General features: G+C 48.8%; 1 protein-coding gene across 2 annotated transcripts in view; it reads right to left on the reverse strand.

Annotated features, from left to right (window-relative positions):
* The window catches only part of DHX9 (DExH-box helicase 9), a 282,357-nt gene that overhangs the window by 197,303 nt on the left and 66,714 nt on the right, over positions 1–18,340 (reverse strand). For both annotated transcript variants that reach the window (XM_078643268.1, XM_078643278.1), the window contains exon 7: positions 15,013–15,059. In XM_078643268.1, coding sequence (XP_078499394.1) covers positions 15,013–15,059 — 47 coding nt within the window. The remainder of the gene's footprint in view (positions 1–15,012; positions 15,060–18,340) is intronic.

Below are 18,340 nucleotides of genomic sequence, written 5' to 3' on the forward strand. Positions count from 1 at the left end.
CAGGCAGGGTGAAGACGAAGTGTCCGGTGGAGTCCAAGGGTGGACTCAAGTTGTAGAGTACCTGAAAGCAGAGGGGACAGAGTCTGGGTCACTCAGCAGTGACCAGGGTGGAACCAGGACGGAACCAGGCAATGTCGGGCGCAATCAGGTGGTCGTCGAGGCGCTTCTCTTCGCTGTCACGTGGGCTCTGGGGCATCTGCGACGTCCAGGAGCAGGTCACGATCTGTCCCACGCAGGCTCTCACCGTCGGTGCAGTCGGCTTCCGGTTTGGAGCAAACAAGCCTTGGTAAGAGCAATCCACGCGGGATTGGAAGATGGCGTCTCACTCGGACCAGGAAGGTCAGAGTCGGGGCTCCCTTTCAGGGGAGCTGGTGTGGATCTGGAGCAACCAGAATCACGAGTCTTCTTTTGTAGTTCGTCGGCACAGGGACCACAAGCCAGCTGGCAAGTGACCGGGCCAACGCGTTGAGCCAAATCGTGCCAAAGGGCCCCACGCAGCACTCGTCGAGTGTGGAGGGCTGAACTTCGGCTCAGGAGTAGCTCAGGGTGGGGGCTTCTCAAACCCCGGTGTACAGCTTCGAGGGTCACTCGTGGGCTGCACGGTCAGCGTCTCGTGGTCACTTCAAGATGGCGTGCCCCACGCTTCCGGTCGCCTCCACGGGTCTCAGCTTGGCATGGACTGTGGATCGGGCTGTTAGAAGCTGGGCAGGCTTGATCTCGTCGATCTCAGTCGCTCGAGTTCCGGCGGGAACTGCAACTAAGTAGACGTCGAGGGCTGGATGGTGCCTGCTGCTGCAGGGTGGTCACTCCTTGACCACAAGGGAGATTCTTCGGGCTTCCACGTTGAGATGGAGGGCGAAGGGTCCAGAATATCGTTTCAAATGTTTCTTCCAGGAAATCTGATCTGCATTGGCACTGCTCCCACTCTTATTCGAATCTGGTGGGCGTGATTACCTGCTAGGTCCCCTCCTATGGGTGGGACCCAGGAAGTGGGTGGATACACCCCCTTCCTTTGATCCAGGCCGCCCTGGCACGAGGGCTGGAGTGCCCCAGAACCGGTTTGGCCGGATTATGCAAGGGGCAGCCTTGTGCGCCCCAGGCAGTGTCTGGTTTCTTTCAAACCTCCCTGCTACAATACACTATCTCCTGTCTGGAGGGCGGTGACACCCTCCTGTGACAGGAAACCCTTTGTCCAGGACCCCCTTGACTGGGTTTCGGTCAGCTCCAGGGGTCCAGACATTTGTCTGTGGCAGAGGCATCCATTTTGTGGATCTTAAGGCCTTTGGAGAAATCAACCGCATTAAAGTGAAGTAACATGTCTTACCCCTCTAGAGGGGTGGAATGCCATCCCCGTCGCCAGAACTGGCGAGGGGATGGTATTCCAAAGCGTATGACACCTTACACGACATGTTTTGATAAAGCCAAACCAGAGTTGCTAAATAACCGCGAGGATTATAAGGCACTTAATAGTATATGGTATGGCATTATCCTGAAACAGCTTAGGGATTTGTTCCTGACGGCTGCAGACAGGCTCAGCTCATGCTAGAGCTCCATCTCACATAAAAACCATGCACCCAGCCTCCAGGATTGGTGAGGCCTGTCTATAGGAGTGGCTCATAGGTTTACATGTGTCCAGATATAGGTTTAGACATAGGTATACTATATCTAAGCAAGGGGTGTGTACACCACCTTACCCCAGCTGAGTGATCAGCCAGTTGTGTCAATTTAAGAACCAGCCAGGGGTGGCAAAAGATATGCTGCAGCCCCTGGTAGGCCTTAGTGGCTCCTGTGCCCTGTGCACCTATAGTGCATTCTACAGGGGCTGACAAGGAGTCCATTTCCAATTGGTATGTACCTAGGGTACATGGAATCCATTTTACAGAGAGAGCAGATGGCCTGGGGCCCTGATTAGCAGGGAACCAGGTCAACTAAGTCAAAAAACCAGCTAAACACAGGCAAAAAAATCTGGGGTAACCATAGTCAGGTAGCCACCTTCCTACAAGCGGTTAAACAGGCAAGTAATGAACTTAAAATCCCAGTCTTTGGAATCAAAAGTCAGCAAGGGCCATGGGTCAGGCAAGTACCAAAACTGCACCAGCTGCAGCACAGGGGCGGCCGAGTGTCCTCTCTTCGTAGGTCATCAGGATCTGCTTCTCTGGTACCAGGAACTCCTCTGAATACTTAATTTAGGGTAGTAGAAAATGGGCTACTGACCCTTGGGGTCACTACGCCTCCAATATAACCACTTCCTTTGGGTAGTTGGCATAACCATGTCCCAGAATTCTTAAGTATGCCATCAAAAAGATAAGTACTTCTGAAAAATTGTGTCCACCAAATAGTAGCCCACTTTAGGGGTGGTACTAGCCTGCAGGCGACAGGCCGACATGACCATCTAATTTCCCACATGTCCAGGAGCGAAGGTGGCTCAGGACAAGGGGGGGGGGGGGGGGGGGGTGACTCCCTATCCTATTAAGGGAGCCAGAATGCTTTTTAAAAGTGGCAGTCCTTTGAGGCTTGCTGCCCAAGAAACGCTAATCAACAGGTTATCCTGTGGGATGGGATATTACATCCTCTTCCTGGACAAGCTTTTGTTCTGGGTCTCCAGAGAGCAGAGGCTCTCACCCGAGGAGGTCAGTACAGTATATTGGGGGGTAGGCTGGCAGAAACCAGTGAGCAAGTACACCAGAGGCTGGTAGGTTTTCAGAGGGCACCTCTAAGGTGACCTCTGGGTGCATTTATTGGTAAACCCCACACTGACATCAGTGTGGGTTTATCATAATGAAATGTTCGATACCAAACATCCCTATTTTCAGCAAAGCCATCATGTAGCTGGAGAAATTGTTTTCCGCAGTATCCAGCAGATGTTCAAAAATGGCTTCCCTGTCCACTTGCACTGGCAGTAATAGGATTGAGCATATCTGCTCATAGAGGTTTGCCCTCAAATGTAATATTCAGCAACTAGCCTTAGGGCTGTTAGGCCTGCTGTATGGGTGACATACAAATACGACATGCAAGGTTCGGGACATGGCACACAGGGATGTGTGACATATCATGTTTTCACTTTTGTCTGCACCAAGACAGCATCCTGCAATGGCAGTCTTGCATGTGCTTGGTGAGGGGTCCCTTAGGGTGGCACAATTTGGGCTGCAGTCCTTCGGGACCCTCTTTAGTACATCAAGCTCTAGGTACCAGTTTTACCAATTGGGAGAAACAGTTGTACAATTTTGTGAAAGAGCCCTGGCTCTGGGGACTTGGTTAGCAGGCACCCCAGTGCACTTTTTAAGCGAAATCCATCATTTACCAGGGAAAAAGTGAGGGTGACCGTGTCATAAAGGGGCACTTTTCTACAGCAAGACTGCAAGAACACAAAATAGTTAAAGGAAAAATGGGTATTGAATGACTCAATACAATCATTTGTAGGTCTCGTCTGAGCCAGCTCGCATGCGCTGCTCTGCGAGGCTTCTAGTGAGGACTTCAAACTTGGACCACACGCACATGTGCGTGTGCTTTTTCACACTATGGCCTTTGCATGCGTCTAAGAAAGACAGCACGCAACTGGCCAAAGGCGGGTGCATGTCCCGCCTTCTCTCTCCCCTGGCCTAGGGAGCGAGCAGCAGCCCGCACTGGGCCTGCTGCATTCAGTCAGTCAGAATTCCTTTATTCGATAACTTAATATCAAAAAAGACACGGTACAATAAAGTAACAATTAAATACACAATTAAAAACTTGATTGTATGTAAAAGGAAAAATACATATTTAAACATTTCATTTTGTACAATTGGACATAATTTTGACACATAAATATAGATTTAAAAAACATGTTAAAAAATACTACCATCTGGATGTGCTTGACCCTAAAACCAATTTACCAAGAAATATAATATTCTAATCAGAGACGCATAGGGTTGATACTGGGATGTTGGACTTTTTCCTGACGCGCATAGCCGCAACCAGGAAGTTTGCGACATGAAACATAATTCGGGGTGAATTTAATTGCTGTAGGTACACAAGTGCTGGCCTAACTTGTGTAAATCCAGCCTCCCTCAGGATTGGGAATAAAAACTTCCTTCTACATTCCTGAAAATAGTCGCAAAACATAAAAAAGTGTAATGTATCCTGGTTTGAAAAATTATCGCAGTTTCCTTAAATTCTTTACAGTGCGCGCACACCACTCGCGGGCTTTTGTTTAGGTCATCGGAGGCCACAAGTTTGAATCGTAACCAGGCCAGCTCAGTGCTCTGTCCTTCCTGTTTACTTCAGCACTTTACTCCTCGGTTTTGAAATTAAAAGCAGAACAGCTATCAAAGTCACTGATGTTTTGAAACTTCATAATGATTAACCCCTTTAGAGCTTGTAAATAAACCTCCCCAGTGCTGCGCTGTCCATTGGAACTAGTGCTGAATGGACGTCCAACGGTCGTGCGCAGCACTGGGGAGGTAGTGGCCGTGACGACCGTTGGCCGACGGCAGCAATTAAGGGGTTAAAGAAACAATGCCTTCATTCACTGCATAGATATGGTCACTGTATGGATATATAAAAGGAGTTATGAAAAACAAACCAGCTTTGAAGAAAAGCCACCTGTATTTTTATGTGGCCAGATGTAAGAAAAAAATGGCGAATTCTATATTATGGCTTGTTGTGTATGAAATTAACTCATTTGGAAAGAAATCCACAATGCAAAATAATGTCATAACATAACCTGTGTTTGTAAAGCTGAATGGACCAAGCAGGATTTGAACCAGTAACCCTGCGGTCAAACACATGCCCCTACAGTGAACAAATTAGTCCAATAAGCCACCAGACCAGTCTCATTAAACATGCAAAATGAAATGAAAGCTGCTACTAAATGTTTTGGCAGCATGCAGTTCGAAATGTGATAGAAGATAGGCTTAGGATTAAATAGATATCTGAGGAAATTTTCCAGTCATACAATCAATTGATCAATAAAGCACGGCTAATCACCCGATAGGGTTTCCAGGAGGTATGTTTGACGGAATACTTTCATTAGCAGAACTGAAACACTGTGCAATTCCCGACACAGGGACAGGAGAGGAGGTCTCGAGCACATGTCTGCAAAGATGCACAGGCCCTTACAGTTCCTTTCACTCCACATGACTGTAACCCTCAGCGCGCGCTGCCTGCTCAGACAGTCACATGCTAGGCGGATGACTCACCCATAGCTCATTCTGCATGTGGCCTTCATGAAATAACTGCATAGCAGTGCCGCCAGCTGCTGGGGCAAGGTGCGTGCGAAGGAAAGCCTCCGATGTGACGCCAGCCATCGCTGATCTGTTCTTCATTGTGCATCTGCTGCAGCTTTCCGAACCACAAACGTCACCTTGTAAGATTGCAGGGGTGTAGTTTGACGTCGGAAATCTTACCCTCTGCAGGTAGCGGTTGGAGGGGTCTCCTGTTGTGAGACTGCAGGCTTCGTCTGGGTCATCGAGGAGGGTCCTTGGGCACTGGATTTCAGGTCACAACCGCCACGGGACGTCCTCAGGGTCTTTGTCCACTTGAGCACAGGCCGGGCTCGGCGGGTGCAGAGTGGGCTGGATTCGTGGTTCCTGGCTGGCACCAGGGGTATTGCTGTTTGAGCAGAACCACTGCTCATGGGAGTCCCAGTCTTTAAGAGGTTCAAGGCAGGAGGTCCTCCAGGGTTTTCAAGGTTGCTGTCCGCAGGAGACGCCGGGATTTAGCAGGAGCAGGTTCAAGGATCAACAGGCCTGTAGGGCTGGGGCCAAGTCAGTTGGTGTTGTCCTCTTGTTAGCAGCTGCATGGCAGGTCTTCTTGATCTTCTTTCTTGTTTTCGAATCGGGATCTGAGGAAGGAAGGTTCAGGGTGCACCAAAATACTAAATTTAGGTGTGTTACAGGTAGGGGGAGGGACCAATAGGTCCCTGTCCTGGGGTGAGTACACCCCCTATCCTGCTCCTCTCCTGTGGGAGGGGGGCAGGTGCCTATCTCTGATTGGGCAGGGCTCCCCATTCTCAAGATGGCCGGAGCCCGGAGTTGTGCTTCACCTCGCCTCTCCCACCGGAGGGGTGGAGTTGGCACAGGATGGCACACCCCCTTTCCTTACGTAGGGTTTCCCGCCAGAGTGGGGGTCAGAACCGGTGGGGGCCAGTTGCTGGGTACTGCAAATGGTCTGGAGAAGCTCACAAAGGCATGCCTTTGAAACTTCCCCTGCCCATCCTGGGGGAGGAGACCTAGCACCTCGCCCAGGACGTGCATTGTTGCAGGCCCAGGAGAGTGGATGGCTCTATACCTAGGGGGTCCAGCAACAGGTCTGCTGTGTAGCAGCCTAGGCAGCCTCTCAGACAAGACGTGGATTGTAGGTTAGGTTCAGGGGCAACTCTAAGTTGCCCTCTGTAGTGCATTTTACATTCAATCTCACACTGGCATCAGTGTGGGTTTAATGTGCTGAGAAGTTTGATATCAAAATTGTCAGTCTTCAGTGTAGCCATTATGGTGCTGTGGAGTTCGTAATGACAACCTCCCAGCAGCATATACTCTTAATGGCATCACTGCACTTACAGTGCCCAGGAATGGCCCAGGGTACTGAAGGGGCACAGGGCTCATGCACCTGTGCCCACACCACTGGCATAGTGCACCCAGCTAGAGGAGTGACTGATGGATGCCAGGGCAGTGTGTTTGTGGGCCTGGCACACAGGGGTATGTGCCATGTCGACTCTTTGTTTGGTTCTGCACGAAGACACTCAGCCTGCAAAGGCAGTGTATGTGTGTCAGGGTACAGGGCCCCTAAGGGTGGCACAATAAGTGCTGCAGCCCTTAGGGGTCTTCTCTGGTCACAAGACCCTGGGTACCATTTACCAGGGGCTGACAGGTGGCCAGAGATGCCAATTGGGTTTTGTTTCAACACAGTTTTAGGGAAGGAACACAGGCCCTGGGCATCTGGTTGGCAGGAGCCCAAGGCACACTCAGTCAAAGCACATCAGCAATTCAGCAAAAAGGGGGGGCATACCATGCAAGAAAGACGGCACTTTCTCACACACCTATGATGGCCTGACTGTAATTTATGTACCTGGGTCATCCTAGTGACCGCCTTTGTTTGCCCAGACCAACTTTCAGTGAGGAAACAGTGTGGTGCTGTCTTGCTCGCCAGTGCACCCTGCTTTCCATTGTGGCTAATAATCTCATGATTTGTCTCCCATGGTTGGCACTTAAAGCAAAGGTCTAGGAAAACATTATTGGTAATTTATTGGGACAGACACATTAGAAATGCTGTTACTTGGTTGATCACTAGGACATTTGGTTTGGGAAAACTTCCTTGCTTTGATCCGAAAACTGACAAAACGTAACTATGTCTTACGCAGCCCCTCAAGGCCTGAAAAGTGAAGCTTTCTAACTGGTGAGATGATAAAGAGTACATATTACACACCTCTCATTCAACTCCCATACTTACAAAGCACTCATTAACAGAGCAATAGTGACAAGGGCCCATACAGCACATGTAATTTACAAGCCAGACTGCAATGGCAAGTCACCAAAAATGGATACCGGAACAAGAGAATTTCCATAACAGGTTGTGCTAGAAATTGGAGTACGGCACCAAGATGAACAAGCATTGGCATAGCCAATAGGTCTCGCCTTTAGGACCTTAAGTGTTTAGTTATCCAGCACAATATCCTTGGTGCAACAACATCAACTGTTGCATGGCTAAACACTTATAAGGTCCCAAAGGCGAGACCTTTTGGCTATGCCAATGCCCGTTTTTCAAGCCAAGAGCGCTATCCCAGAATTTCACAAGGAAAAATTTCTGTAGGTTTACTTCTCCCACATTTGGGACTCTCATATTTCTGTTGCTGGAATATCTCTGCAATAATCTCATTCATCCCTAAAAATACATGAACTTTTTGAGGCGTTAGGATGATGTCCAAAAAAATGGTTTGACTGAAAAGTCTACCATCACAAGTAGCATTTTAAAGTACACTAGGTCACTATTATACAGAGAAGACTTCGCAAGTCATGAGTTACACCCAAGACATACAAACCTGTAAGGAAAAATTGCCTTGAAACACGTCATGATTTATGGAGTGTACAATGCTATTAAACCCTCCGCTGTGCCGAACGTTCTATTGTGCGGGCGGGGCCGGAACGTTCAGCGGACGTGTGCAGCACTACCGAGGTAGTGCACGCGACGTCTGCTGAACGTGCGCCGCACGGAAGGGGTTAAGAGCTGGATGTCAGACCTGCTAACTGTATAGAAATCTCTGTTTGAAAGGAGAAAACAGAAGGCCTCCCAATTTTTGCCTGAGAATGCCCAATTACTTTTGGGGGGAAATAAATATTTTACTTTCAACAATCACAACCTGTAAAGTATGGATTCCTATATGCCCAGATTTTGACATACCTTTTCAAGTACTTGGGGAAACCTACAATGAATATGCGACTTACCAGTATGCATCTGTTCTTGGCATGTAGGGCTGCTGACATTCATATCTATAGCATAGATCGCCGCCTAGTGTTGGGTCCGGATGATTGCACATTGTTGTCCTGGAAGAGTCTTCGAAGTATCACGAGATAGGTGGCTCCTCCCCTGGACTACAGTGTGCATGGGCATCGACTCCATCCCCAGATTGTTTTTAGCCATTGAGGCGAAGATGGAGTGTAACAGTGTGAGCGATGACCATGCTAAGAGTAATGTTTGAATTCTGCAGCCGCTACAGGCGCCGGGGAGGAGGGTGGGCGATATGAATGTCAGCAGCCCTACATGCCAAGAACAGATGCATACTGGTAAGTAGCATATTCAGTTCGAGGCATGTGGGCTGCTGAATTCATATCTATAGCATAGAATACATAGCAGTCCCTCCATTAACGGCAGCCGCCTGTGCCAGCTGCAGATGTTTGAAAAAGTGTCTTAAGAACAGCCTGCCCTACAGCTGCTTGGAGTGCACGTCTACGCAGTAGTGTTTAGTAAACGTGTGTGGTGTAGACCATGTGGCTGCTCTACAAATGTCTTCCAAAGGGATATTTCCAAGGAAAGCCATGGAGGCCCCAACTTGCGGGTGGAGTGGGCTCTGGGGGGGGGGGGGGGGACCGTTAAAGTGCGCTTAGCCTTCTGATAGCCAATCTGAATACACTTAACGATCCACCTGGCTATACCTGCTTTGGAAATGGGGTTGCCTTTGTGTTGTGCAGAAAAGGCAACAAAGAGTTGTTGTGTCTTCCTAAATGCTTTGGTCCTATCGATGTACCACATTAAAGCTCGTTTGACGTCAAGAGTGTGGAGCATTCTTTCGGCTACTGTCTCAGGGTTTTGAAAGAACGCGGGCAGTTCAATGGTCTGATTGACATGGAACTGTGAAACCACCTTAGGAAGAAATTTAGGGTTAGTGCGTAGCACTACCCTGTTAAGAGTGAATTTGAATGAATGGTTCTTGTACAGTGAGCGCCTGGAGCTCACTAACACGTCGCAGAGACGTAATGGCTATGAGAAAGGCAACTTTCCATGTTAAGAACTGAACCTCGCATGAATGCAGAGGCTCGAAAGGCGGGCCCATGAGCCTGGTGAGGACCACATTGAGGTTCCATACAGGAGCTGGCGGGGTCCTGGGAGGGATGACCCGTTTTAGTCCTTCCAGGAAGGCCTTAAGGGCAGGCACTCTGAAAACAGAGATGTGCTGTCTGTTCTGGAGATAGGCCGCTATGGCGGATAAGTGTATCCGAATGGAAGCATATGCTAGATTGCATTTGTAAAGATGTAACAAATAACAGATGATGTTGTGAGTGGACGCATCTAGCGGGTTGATGTTGTGTTCTGCACAGTAAATGACAAACCGCTTCCATTTTGCTGCATAGCAAGCTCTGGTGGTGGGCTTTCTTGCCTCCCGTATGATATCCATGCAGTCAGGAGGCAAGTTAAGGTAGCCAAACTCTAAGACCTCAGGAGCCAGATCGCCAGGTTGAGCTGTTGCGGATCTGGGTGCTGAATGTCGTCATGGCTCTGCTTTAAAAGCCGGCGCGTGAGGTGTAGCCTTTGATGCGGTACCACGGAGAGTTCTAGAAACGTGGTGTACCATGGTTGGCGTGCCCACGTTGGAGCAACCAGGATGAGTGTCATAGAGTGTTGCTTTAGCTTTCTTGCCACCAGCGGTATGAGAGGTGCTGGGGGAAAAGCGTACGCAAATCTGACTGACCAGGTCATCCATATCGCATTGCCCTGCGACTGTGGGTGAGGGAACCTGGCGGCAAAGTTTTGGCATTTTGCGTTTTCCCTTGTGGCAAACAGGTCGATCTCTGGATGACCCCACTGCTGGAAGTACGGGCGGAGTACTGATGGATGTATCTCCCACTCGTGCATCTGGTGGCTGTACCTGCTGAGCAGATCCGCCATCTGATTGTCCTTGCCCGGGAGGTGTTCCGCCATGAGGAAGATGTTCCTCTGAATGGCCCACTTCCACATGCTCTGAGCCAGAGGAGACAACTGTGGAGAGTGCGTACCCCCCTGCTTTTGAATGTAGTACATGGCCGTCATGTTGTCCGTCCGGATCAACACGACCTTGTTGCACAGATGTACCTTTAATGCCTTCATCGCCATGAAGATTGCCATCAGTTCCAGGTAGTTGATGTGCATCTTCTTCTGCTGCGCTGACCATAGTCCCTGCACCGTGTAGTGGAGTACATGAGCTCCCCAACCCTGGAGAGATGCGTCCGTCGTCAGGATAATCTGTGGCACAGGCTCCTGAACGACCGGCCCTTGCAAAGGTTGTGTGGATTCAACCAATGCAGAGAGCTGTATGCCCGACCGGTCACCAACACTAGGTCGTTCAACTGTCCTTGAGCCTGAGTCCACTGACGAGCCAAGCATTCTTGGAGCGGACGCATATGTAGCCTCGCCAGCGGGACTATGAAGATGCAGGAGGCCATCATGCCTATCAACTGCATGAACACTATCGCAGGAAGCGAGTGTTGCGGCCTGAACTTCTGGATGAGCGACTGAATGCTGTCGATCCTCACAGAGTTTGGCTGAGCTGTGGCCGCCAGAGTATCTATTGTCGCTCCCAGATACTGCCGCACATGGGCTGGCTGAAGGTTCGACTTTGGATAATTTAGTGAGAATCCCAGATCGTGAAGAAGGTGAATGGTGTGGGACATGTTGGCGGTACACTGTTGGGCCGACTTTGCTTGGACAAGCCAGTCGTCCAGATAAGGGTAAACGTGAACGTTCTGCCTCCGGAGGTGCGCAGCCACTGTCGCCAGACATTTTGTGAACACCCTGGGCGCTGTGGTCACCCCGAAAGGTAAGACCTTGAACTGATAATGCCGACCCTGAATTGTGAATCTGAGGTATTTTCTGTGTGATGGATGCAGTGGAATGTGAAAGTATGCATCCTTGAGATCCAAGGTTGCGAGGAAGTCTCCCTGATTGAGCAACGGAAGAACTTGCTGCAGCGTCAGCATGTGAAAATGTTTTGAGAGAATATACTGGTTTAGGGGTCTGAGGTCCAGTATGGGTCCGAGGGACCCGTTCTTCTTTGCCTTCTTCCTCCACCGGCACGAGCTCGATTGCCCCCTTTTGCAGCATGACAAGTACCTCCTGCTGCAATAAGTGCAAATGCTCTGTGGACATAGGACGGTGTTTTGGTGGCATGTTGGGTGGAGTGGATGTTAACTCCAGACAATAACCAAATTGGATAAGTTTCCTGACCCACCTGTCTGTGGTGATGGATTTCCAGACTGGCAGGAAATGCTGGAGTCTCCCCCCGACAGGTGTGGTATGGTCGGGGGGCAGTGACAGGGCGTCACTGTTTGTTGGTGGCGGAGGAGCGGGAGTTGTTGTTTCCACGGCCTCTGCCCTTGGAACTGTTGCCCCGATAGCCTCCTCTACGCTGCTTGGTGTAAGAGGACTGCGCCCCACCTTTAGTGTATTGCGTTTGCTGGGACATCTGGCCTCTGGAAACACCTCTATTGCCTGAGCGACGAAAAGTACTGCTCCTAAACTGTTGGGACTGGAGAGCTCCCTTGGACTCGCAGTCTCGGTATCTTTCTTTATCTTTTCTAGGGTGGTATCCACCTCAGGACCGAATAATCTATCAGGGTTTACCGGCTGATTGAGGATGGTGGTCTGTATCTCCGGCTTGAACCCGGAGATTCTGAGCCATGCCTGACGTCTCAACATCACACTGGTGTTAATAGCCCTGGCTGCGGTGTCCGCCACGTCCAGTGCACATTTAATAGAAGCGTTGGAGATGAGCTTCCCTTCCTGAATAGGCATCTCCGCTGCCTCTTTATACTGATCTGGTAGATGTTGTAACAGGGTCTCTAGTGTGTCATAGTGCGCCCTGTCATATCTGGCCAAGAGTGCCTGAGTGTTTGAGATACGCCAGATATTGGCCGCTTGAGCCGCCACCCTCTTCCCTGATGCCTGGTGAACGCTTTCGGTGCCACTTTCGGCAGCAACGTGAACAGGATCGGCGCCGAGGACTTCGGCGTCTTGGCAGCTGGCTTCGGGGCAGAAGCATCCTTCGGATCGACCGCGGAAGCCTTGTCCTTGATGCGTTGTAGCGAGTCCGACACCTGCTTCGTAAAGGAAGCGGACGGTTTCGTCGACCCGACAGAAGTCCTTGGTCCACCAGCGTGTGAAGACTTGGGCGTCGATGGCTTAGTCTTCTCCGGCCGAGGTACAGGATCTGCCTTTTTAGGAGCGCTGTGACCTCCGTGTGTGTCGACGGCCTTCGGCGCCGACGGTTTCGGTTCGGCAGCCTTGACTACTGGGCTTGGGGCCCCAGGCTTCGGCTCAACGCCTTTGCTCGATCTTGGCTCGACGCCCTTGACCGACTGACTCGACGCCTTTGGTCGACTTCACCGGGTCGACAGCCTTCTTCGGCTTCGGCTGCCCCGACGTATCGGAAGACGAAGAGGCGGCCAGAGGGACAGACGTCTTCTGTTTCGATGGCGTCTCCATCAGTTTCGTTTTCGTCGACACCGAAGGTTTCACTTACGGTTTCGATTTCACCAATGGCGGCACCGCAGAAGTGTCCGTAGCCGGGCCCGTAGGCGAGGCCGTGGATCTGGGTGTAAGGTCTTGGGTAAGGCCGTGTGGCGATCCCTCGACCTGAGCCTTAGTAATTGTTCGAACGGGGCATAGCTCTTCCTCCGAGCTATCTTCCATGGCCCCATAGGCCTCATTGTCGTCTCCTACCTCGTCGACGACTTCTTCTGCATCGAGCACTTCGACGTCCGCGTCGTAGTTGTAGTCGATCTCCTCCGATGGAGGCGAAATCTGCATATGAACTTCTTGTTCGTCTGCTTCTTCGCTCTCGAAGATGTCCACCGGAGCCGGGGCCGACTGCTGGGCCTCCAGCCGAAGTCGAATCGTCTTCTTCGATCGAAAACGGGAACAAGCCATACAGTTGGCTTCATCGTGGTCCGGCGACAGGCACTTGTTGCACACCGGGTGGACGTCGATGTGGGGATACTTCGATCCACACACGGAACATTTCTTGAACGGGCTCCGTTCCATGATGTGTCGTCAAAAGTCTTGCTGCGTTGACTGGGCCTCGAGCACCGAAGAGCCACGCGACTCCTCTGGATGTCCGACTCGGGAACTGAGCCGGAACAGAGCTGGGCACCGAGCGCAAAACAATACCGACGGTATAGGAAAAAGGCATTCAGGCCTTAAGAAAGTTTATATCGATTCCGAACTGGAGATAACGAATATACATCCGAACCCAATGGCGGAAAAAAACAATCTGGGGATGGAGTCGATGCCCATGCGCACTGTAGTCCAGGGGAGGAGCCACCTATCTCGTGATACTTCGAAGACTCTTCCAGGACAACAATGTGCAATCATCCGGACCCAACACTAGGCGGCGATCTATGCTATAGATATGAATTCAGCAGCCCACATGCCTCGAACCTGTCTCCTTCCTTTCAAAGAAAGACAGAGAAAATCGCCTGGGGCTACTTTGAGCTCCAGAATAACTAGCACAGGGTTATATATGCTAGAGGACAAGAACATTATTCACTGCATTAAAAAAATATAATAAAAACACACACACACACACAAACAAAGCTGTAGGCCTTAGTTAGCCGTGTTACGACTACCCTTCAGTCCACTGGTTCCCTGAAAGTAATCTTGGGAGTCAACTTGGCTATGGCTTAGCCTATGTAGCGCTTCAACCAAGCATGGCCACTTGGCCACTAGTATCTGCAGTAAAAGTTTCAATATTTCAAATCAAATAAAGTTGTATGTAAAGGCATGAAGTATACTTGTCATTATTTGCCAGCCTGAGCCTTCTGCTCAACAGGTCACCTTTAACATAGAGGTCCTGCATTTCAACTACAAAGGATTTGTCACAAATTTCCCAACCTGGGAAATGCCTTACGTAACTTAGCTAATGTCACACTCTTGTTCTCATTATCAGAAACACAGTAGCTCAAAGCACTGTTAGATCAAAGTGAACTCTGCATATGATCACAAGCTCATAAAATGCATAAAGGTTTTAATTTTATTTTTAGCAACATTTTTACTTCAGAACTGCAGTTTAGAGGTGCGAGTGGACAATTAGAAGGTTTTTCATACCTACACTGCAGAGTTCAATAAGGTTATTTTGACTAAGGTCCCAAAAATGAGATTTTGACAAGTAATGTTCAATCACTGATACAACATCGGAAAGTAATAGTGGACTGGTCCCTAAATGTTCCACCAGCAGACGCTGTCAAAAATGCAAGTTAACAAACAAGTTAAGGCTTGGGATAGCAGTCAATTCAAAAGTAGCAATCAGCATTCCAAAGATTATACTACCCGTTAAATACCACAAATCCTTAGATAGAAAAAAGCAGTTTTCTGCCCTTGACAAATGATGCAATTGTTCTTACAGGCCTAAAAACAGAACGAGCGCGACTAGATGTCCCATGCAGTAAGGGCAGGTAACCATTTGATTATTTACTGCCCTAAGAACGTAGCAGAGCTTACTCCTGTTCAATGGACAAAACTGCTTTAAATTGTTTACAAGAGCACAAAAGAAAGCAAAGAAAAAAAAAACCTTACTTCGTCCCAACTGCTTCACGTAAAGGGCCATTTCAGCAATAAAACTCCTGCAGACAGAAAGATACTGTTAGTTTATCCATACAAGCTGTTTGTGCGCACACAACCACACCCCTCTTCATAGGTATTTACAGTAGTCCACAACAGACATACTCAGTTTCCTGTGCTCGTACAACTCTAAACAGTATGTTGAATTCCTATATAAATGCACTTCAGACTTACAGTACAGCAATGCATTCCCCGTTCACAATCTTTGACCTTTCCAACTGTATCACCCTCAATGCCTCTGTGTTGATACTCTTTCTAAGGGACAACAACGAGCCAAGCTATTTCTAAAGTGCTGGTATCACGCAGGTGTGCTTCAAAGACGTGTGTCAATAACTGGCCACCACTGAATATGTAATAAACACATTTGCATTTCTAAGATGTGTACAGGGATGCAAGCCCCATTTCCACTACCCTAGCCATTTTCTATCCACCGACCCATGTGCAGCCAGGCCAGAAATAGACTCAAAAGGGCAGTTACTTTGTTTAAAAAACGATTTTTTAATGTAGACAGCTTCTAGATCATCAGCTTGTTTAGTCGCCTGCTAAAGCGAGTAGCTAATAAAACCCTAACATCCATCAACACAAGGAACTAAATGGAAAGTTGATTTACCCAAGGGAGGAACTGAAAAAAAGAGGATCCAGCAGAGGGAGAAGAATGGGGTTTTACAACTGAGAGGGATGGACAGATTTGACTGAGGAAGAGGTTGTGTACACATCCAGAGGTCCACAAAACACAAGAAGATTTGGGGCCCTTTGCCCGATTATGTTGGGGTAGAATCTGATTAGTAAAGCAGGAAATAACAAAATGCAACTTCAAAAAAAAAAAAAAAAAAAAAAAAAGAACATTTCAAGAACAGGACAAAAAAAGTGCGTGTGTGGGGCTGGGGCGGGGGTTTGGAGGCTTTTTGGGCCCAAATTCAAATGTGCAATGTACAATAGGTCGAAGAATCCGTATTGCAGTCCCACAGTTATGACACAGGGGGAGATCATGCATCAGTGTTACAAATGGATGTCTGAGGAGACAGCGTGGAAAAAAATGAATCACTAAAAGCCATTCAGCAGCAGCAGGATTTTCACTACCTGTAGGATTTCACTTCAGATACAATGGAGGATCTGTAAATTTAAAATTCTGCAAGAGTTTCCACTTTAAGGGTGCGGGAGTCCCACCTGTCCCAAGGGAGAAAACAATCAAGATGTTATGGGGGAATTCTTCACCACGGAGGTAAGCATCCAGTGGTAAGAGTTCCCACCAAAGGTTTTGGCAATGAGGTGAAGGGCAAAGGCACAATCATTGGCCATCTATGGTCTACAGACAAAGAGTAACTCACGAGGACTCTAGCATGGTAGAAGAGGCCCACCACGAGGGCAGCTCCATATATACTTCCCACGAGCTCTGCTTTCCAACTCAGCTCTGGAATAATAACCCCACATGCACAAACTGAAGTCAACCGCTAGTACTCAAGTAAGTTGAAGGAGATTCACAATGGAGTCACAAAATAGTAAATTAATGCAAGGCAGCTAGGAAAAAGAGGACAATCATAAGTTAGTAGAACCTGATGCGGTCCTGGATCAATGAAACAACTAAAAACTAAATAAAATTTAGTTAAACACCCTTAGCTGCAAATGGTTCCATGAAGGACAATTAGGGTATGGGGAAAAAGACCACGCTGAAAAAAAGCTTGAAATAAGAGAAGTTTACTAGAACAGGAGAAAATTATTATTATTTGGGGGAAGTTCAAAGCCTACCTCAATACAGCATATTTGTATATGTGCAGCAAGGATGAAACTGGGTCCAGCTGCAACTAGCTGGCAGATTATACGAGGTGTTGAGACAAGCATGTAGTAATTGTGTACAAATGCCTATTGTGCCTGGAGACAAGTGGGTGGACACATGGTCGGTCACTTTTATACATGAGACTGGTATAGGACAGGGTACTTAGCAAACAACTGCTTTGACTATTAAATGGTGAGGGTAGTTTGGCATACAGAAAATGCCAAATGACAGTGGTTCATGGTGTAATGTTTCCATGTGTACTGCAATTGGCAGAGCAATAGGACCCTGCAACCCGGAGCACTGTTAGGAATAGGATGGAGGTAGACAGGAACCGGAGCGGGAGGAGCATTATTAGCTGCTAATGGGAAAAGGAAAAGGAAGAGGTGAGTGCTCCATAGATCTCCTGCTCAAGAGATTCAAGAACTAGGAATTAATAATGTTATTACTTCAGTACACAGTGTCCGTCACTTATTTTACAAGGACATGACAACTGGAGACGACGGTGGTTGACGTTTATTACCTCACCTTGTTTGCCGTGAAGCGGTCTGTAGTGAGTGCCTGCTATGCACCGTTACAGCGCCATCATCGCTCTAAATTCCACCAGCGCCATTTTGCCTCTTCATTGCAGCAGGAGCCCAACCTACTCATTGCCCGGCGGAGGTCACTCCGAATCTCACCTGCTCCATCTCATCTCTTCGTTGCAGCAGGTGTCCACCCTGCTCGTTAACTGGCAGAAGTCTTTCGTGGCTGAAGGAGCACACCCCTCCTCTGGTACGGAGGGAATCAACCGTGCTCACCATCAGGAGCTGCTGGCCTTGCAGTGCACCCACTGCAATGGGGTAAGCTGGTTCCTCTTTTGTCCTCCCCCAATGAGTACTGGCCACCTTGCTGAACTACAGAATCCTTGTGAGACCTAGCCTTTCGAGCAGCCATTTTGAAGTCAGACCGGTAATACAGAGGCCTGGTTTCTACCCCAGCAGCCATATTAGAGTCAGGCGTCCACGTTCCCAGCAGCCGGTGTCTGTATATGTTGGCAGAAAGAACGATGCCAGTCGGAACAAGGACGAACTCCAAAACCCACAGAGCATACTCTCAGCACAAATCAGACTGGAAACAGAGGAGAACAGCTAGAATGTTACAGCTGCAGCCAAGAATATTCACATGCAGGATCTTGCCCAGCCATGGTCAGCAATGTGGACATTGTGGAAAGGAAAATCACTTCGAAAAAGTGTGTAGAGCTTCTTGGAAGGACTTCCCATAATCCTCAAAAGAATCCAGGTCTCCTCAACATGTGAAGGCAGTATGTGACCGGCAAGAACGCCCTACTAGCTTGTCACTATTCAGCTTACGATCACATGCCACGTACAGATCTAAACACTCATCGTCTTGTGAGTCATCTCATTTCGATTTCTCAAGACAGCAACGAATACGAGTGCATGGTGGCCGATCCAGACAGACTATAGAAATACCAGAGACTACATATTCAAATGGGAAATCATCCGGCAAAGT

The sequence above is a fragment of the Lissotriton helveticus genome, chromosome 1_1 (genome assembly GCF_964261635.1).
Source record: "Lissotriton helveticus chromosome 1_1, aLisHel1.1, whole genome shotgun sequence".
Lineage (NCBI taxonomy): Eukaryota > Metazoa > Chordata > Amphibia > Caudata > Salamandridae > Lissotriton > Lissotriton helveticus.